At 35.5% G+C, this 6,000-nt stretch overlaps 1 protein-coding gene across 1 annotated transcript; it reads right to left on the bottom strand.

The window, feature by feature from the left end:
- Positions 1–3,393: 3,393 nt before the first annotated feature.
- Positions 3,394–5,074, bottom strand: LOC125421265 (serine/threonine-protein kinase BSK2-like). The gene is made up of 3 exons (XM_060813962.1): positions 4,732–5,074; positions 4,084–4,217; positions 3,394–3,647 (listed from the first exon to the last, which is right to left on the bottom strand). Exons 1-3 carry the CDS (start codon positions 4,766–4,768, stop codon positions 3,501–3,503), a joined length of 318 nt encoding a protein of 105 aa, XP_060669945.1. The 5' UTR covers positions 4,769–5,074; the 3' UTR covers positions 3,394–3,500.
- Between the last annotated feature and the right edge of the window lie 926 nt (positions 5,075–6,000).

Genomic DNA, 6,000 nt, shown 5'->3' on the forward strand with positions numbered 1-6,000 from the left:
AAAAAAATCTAAAAAAAAAAAGGATGTTTAAACACAGATAAACAATGCACATGAACAGTCACGTAAACAGTATCTCGGCAGCAACACAAGCTTGAGATTGATGTTTATGCACAAGTATTTTAGCCCCAAAAAAAATTTTAAAAAAAATCTAAAAAAAAAAGAAAGGATGTTTAAACACAGATGAATACTGCACGTGAACAGTGCACATGAACAGTCACGTAAACAGTATCTCGGCAGCAACACAAGATGGAAATTGATGTTTATACACAGTATTTTAGGAAAAAAAAATTTTTAAAAATCTAAAAACAAAAAGATGTTTAAAGAAAGATGAACAGTGCACATAAACAATACACATAAACAGTAGCTCGGCAGCAACACAAGCTAGAGATTGATGTTTATACGCAGATATTATAGCAAAAAATTTAAACTAAGGTGAACAGTGAACGTAAACAGTGCACGTAAACAGTATCTCGGCAGCAATACAGTAGCTCGGCAACAGCACGAGTAGCAACACAGCAAGCTCGGCAGCAGCATCAACAAGTTCGGCAGCACCAGCAACAGCACCAACAGCAATAAAGGAGCACCAGCAGCAACACAGCAAGCTCGGCAGCAGCAACAACAAGCTCGGCAACACTAGCAACAGCACCAGCAGCAATACAAGAGCACCAGCAGCAACACAGCAAGCTCGACAGCACCAGCAGCAATACAGGAGCACCAGCAGCAACACAACAAGCTCGGCAGCACCAACAACAGCACCAGCAGCAATACAGGAGCACCAGCAACACCACCAGCAGCAACACAGCAGGCTCGGCAGCAGCAACAACCACTAAATATAAGGCAAAAGCAGAAACATGTAATTCGACAGATGAATTTATACGGCGTGCCCAAGTTGCTCTCTTGTGTGTGCAAGAAGTAGCACCAGATAGACCAAACATGGCAGATGTTGTGTCAATACTTGGAGGATATGCAGTAACTCCCCCACATCCAAAACAACCAGCTTTCTCTATCCTCAAAAGAGCAGATAAAAAAAACATGTCAGAGAATCCAGGAGCCTACACTGTTAATGATATATCAATTTCAGGGATAGAAGCTCGATAGCATTCTATGATCATTCATGGACTTAACAATATATATATATATATATATCATTGTTACGTATCTTAGGGGACAGACTTGGTGTGGCACTACACAACACTTCCATGAACACAATATCGAATATCTTTCAAATTTCTTACAACATTTTATTATTGTATAAGATGGAAAAATACTATTTTCCAACTAAGCAACATGGATATATAGATGCAAATCATTAAGGCTACAACAAAAACCAGCACGACCAATTAAATATAACGGCATTTGAGAAGTTCACCTCTGTCTCCTTTTGAAGGGGTGCTAGCGCTGAAAGAAGAAATTTGACATCAGGTCGATCTCTAGCCTCATATTGAAGACACGTTGAGGCCAGTTCAACCAATTCCGTCGCATCTTCATTGGCATACTGCCCTTCTAAGGATGAATCCATCACTAGCAACAAATTTTTTCCCCTTCTCAAGTCCAAAGCCTGGGGAAGAAGCAACAAGATTAAATGAAATCACAATTTCACATTGCATGCTCATATAAACTCTGGTTTAGCTATAACATGGTGAAATAGAAGCTCAGAAACCAATAACAGGAACACAAAAAGAGGGCTGAAAATTTCTTTTGGCCCCATGATCATGCATAATTATGCATAATTATTTAAGAAAAAAAGCTTCATCATTATAGAAGGTGTAAAGTATTAAGTTCCTTATACTGGCATGCAACCTCTTACTACACTTTGGTTTGACATCTTATTTACCTTATCCAAATAACTAGAAACCGTTTCCAATTTGCCAAGTTCTGGACCAAATAAGGAATCTTCTTCCCATTGGCTCAATTTGATTTTGTTATTTTCCAAACGGGAGAGGTTGGAAGCATTGAAACTGATAAGGCAATCACAAAAGACTATCATCCAGCCATATATTATTGACAGCAAAGAAAATCAAATAAAAAATGTTTTGACCGGGTTTGATTAATTTATAAAGCAGATAACTTTTAATATGCAAATGCTGTCACAGGACCTTTTTTCTTTCTTTTTGAAATTAAATTTCATCACAAGACTAGCAAGCATGGTATTATTTTACCTAGAAAAGACAGGTACTCAACTAACAAGTGAAACTCAAAGAAGGTTAAGATAGCGGTGAGTGATCAATGATGAAATAAAGAATGTATCCTGCATGGCTTGGAGGGATATATTACACTCTCCGAGATGACCCTACCTGCATAAATTTAGCCCTTGAAGTGTTGAAATCTAATAGCCACAACCAAGAACAAGAAGCAATAAATCAATAAAATAAAAAAAGAAAAAATGCAGAGGTTTTCTTAATTGTTACAAGTGTAGCAAATGCAAGCTCTACCAACTATTTAAAATATGGTCAATGTTGACAGTAAAATATCCCATATTACAAAGTACAAAACCAATATATCCTTTTCACCATACAACAAATTACGAACCAATAAAAGTACATCTAGTCATAACTCATAATCAATATCTTCCTTGGCCTTTCTACGAAAGTTGACAAAAAGGTTTAATCCAGTGAATGCATTATTTTTCCCACTTCATTGTGACAAAATTTTTTGGAAGACAAACTTAGATTTGAATTATGTAAGCTCAACTCTCAATAAGACATTTCTCAGTTGGTGGAATCATCCCGACAATAAGAATGGATTTAGTACATGATGCTCCTTAAACATTTTGAATTAATACAGCTCACTATAAATTATCAGCGAATTGAATTAAATGAATATAAACTTCAGTTTGGCCACTGATTCTGCAATTTAAGTTTACATAGAAGGAGCAATTGCTTCTATTTAGATAACTATAATAATGGAATATATATCACTGTCCACATTGCAATTAGAAGCAACCATTAAGGCACTGTAAAGACTGATGCTCAAAGTCAACATAGCTTAGACCAAGAGATTTCTCTTTATCTCAATTCTAAGGATGATAGCTGCTTCACGACTGGGGTTTACTTTGGCAGTCAACCCTCAACATTTTGGGTCAGCCATTAGTTTCGTAAACTGGCACACCATTTATCCAGAGGTAAGGACCAATCTTACAACCACAGGGGCTCAAACAAGTGATAAAGGTCTATTGCAATTTGCATCTCGATCCAAATCCAGTTTTTATAGTTTTGTACTATATTCATTGCAATTTGCATCTTGATCCAAATCCAGTTTTTATAGTTTTGTATTATATTCATTGACTGGTTTCTAAATTTTTCAAGTTGGATTACAGGACGATCTTGTCTATTTCTTTCTTGTATTTGTCTTGACAACTCTCTTCACTTTTCACTGTATCAATAACAATTCTTCATTCTTCTCCATTTCTTCCAATAGTTCACTTTTACTCTAATTAATGTCTATATCCAATATTAGAAATGAATATCTGTTTACATTTAAATCCCTTTATCAAATAAAAATCAAAGAGAAGGCATTAACAATGTAAGAAAAACTGGCATACCTGTCCTCAGAAACTCAGGCGGAGTATAAGCCAGGTTAGTGCTATAGCTTTTTCCATCTCGACTATTCTTCATAAGGCCAAAACTAGATAACCGTGGGTCACCATCCTATCATTTATAAAAAAACATAAAAAAAAAATTAAGTTGAACAAAAGTCCAGTTGGTTCATAGATAACGCCACAATTTATGCTCCTTCTAGAGATGAATGAGGCAAATAATGAACAGGATGAGAAAAGTTTATAAAGAAAAATAAAAAGAAGCAAAAGGATATCAATTCAACATTTAAACTCTATACAAATTTTCAGTAAACAAGGACAAATATCTCTCTACTATAACAATTTCTAGCCTTTATTTCCACCAATCATTTTTAAAAACCTCTCTAGCTTTGCATAAAGAAGGTGCATTTAGAATATGGACAATTTAAATTTCTCCACTATAGCTTGCCCCATCTGCACTTTCTTGTTAAATCAAATGTAAAAATGAAGTGCACACAAGTTGATTGTCTTGTAAAGATGCAGATTGTGTTTAAATGTGTATACACTACCTCGTCAAAGAGGACTCTGTATGCATTCAAGTCATGATATATTTTTTGGTTTTCCGTGTTGCAATGATCAAGTGCTTGTGCAATGTAGTATGCAACTCTCACACGCATCTCCCATGGCAGTGGCTGTTTCTCCCCTAAAACAAAAAACTTATATTGAGAAAAAGCACGATAAAAGGGAGACCAGGAATACATGGCCAGCAACAATTTAATAAAATAAGAACAGTCACACTTGCAATAAAACATCAATTGCTAAAAATATTGTAAAAAGGATAGGAAATAATACATTAAAAAAAAAAAAACCACAGTCCATAGAGCTAATATATTTAAAGGACAAAACATCTCAAAGGAACAATATCATAGAAACTTGAATGAGTAAAATCCAGTACTACTGGTTTCACTATTGAGTAACTTGTAGTTTAAGATTAATTTCTCTTTGCGTCTTTTATTATATATGAATTTTTAATTTTGAATCTCTCTATTAGTAGATTCCTTGTCACTAACTATCCTTGATTAAGACCAACTTATGGTTTAACCGCCAGAATAAATAAAAATAAATACATAAATAAAATAATTCATTGAAATGGTATGAAATTAGAGGGTCCACAAAAATCAACAGTGGTTATATCCATAAAGACCAAAGAAATATACAGTGAAAGAGATGCTTGAAGAGAGTATCATTAGGCATATACTCCGCTACTAACAACCGCTCGTCTCCCTCAGCACATCATCCACAAAAATCTAACAAGCTTCTCAACTCTAGATATTGGAGCCACAATCTTAAAAAAGAAAGCAATTTCTTGAATATTTGCTCCCAGTAAACAATGAGATCCATAGAATAAACAAAATAATTCAAAAGAGCTTATTACATTATGATTTCTAGAAGCCTAAGTAAATAAGAATAACTATATACATTAAGTGATTACCCAAAAAAAATAAAAAAATAAAAACACTTTAAAAGCAATGAAACAAAAAGAGAAACATTATTATTTTTTTTTTTAAAGAACAGAACTGAACCAGAATGAAAAAAAAAAAATATATATATATATATATATAACATGAAAACACAAACAGAGGTATAGAAAAATCAAAATGAAGGAGAGGAAGGAAGGAATGAATGGCAAAGAACCCACACTCCAACGGCAAGGCACTAACGGCGGCGACTCTTTCTGGTTCCGAAGGATGGCTGGTTGGGCTGGGTTTGAGATTTTTGAAATAATCAGGTCGGTGGCTGGTTGGGCTGGTTCCGAACGGGGAGATGCGAGTGGGAAGGGGGTGGAAGCAGAGGAGAAGAGGAATTTTGATAAAGTTGGTTCCAGCTGATGCGAGCGTGAATGCGACCTGCTGTGAGCGGGAAGGGAGATTTTGCCAAAATTTCACGTGAGAGTTGCAATTCCATCTGGACCGTTGACGCCAGGTATGAAAATCCAATGGTCTTTATTCTCTCACGTTTTTTGTCCGTAAAAAATGCATGCGGTCGGTCCTTACTCTAGACTTTCCCTATATATATAAATATATATATATATATATATATATAGAGAGAGAGAGAGAGAGAGGATAATTATCATTATAGGTTTCTAAATGATATTGCGTTTTACAAATTGGTCTCAATTTTCTTTTTATAAATTGGCCCTAACTTGTTAAAATATATTATTATTAGTCCTTAGCCTTATTTCTATATGAAAAGCACAGTGAAGCTCACATGCGGCGTAAGTGATGTGCAGCACCAAGGGTAAAATATGTCTTTTCACATTAAAAATCCTCACCCAGTCGAGTTGACCCGATTTATAGCTAACTGTCACGGGCCTAACTTTTCCAACACTCCCGTGCGGCACTTAGCACCTCCCTTGCTAAGTAAGCCTTGCCCACAAGCTATGAAAATGCGGAAGTTAAGAGTGAGAGAGTAGGAAGTAGGAGAGT

The sequence above is a fragment of the Ziziphus jujuba genome, chromosome 1 (genome assembly GCF_031755915.1).
Source record: "Ziziphus jujuba cultivar Dongzao chromosome 1, ASM3175591v1".
NCBI lineage: Eukaryota > Viridiplantae > Streptophyta > Magnoliopsida > Rosales > Rhamnaceae > Ziziphus > Ziziphus jujuba.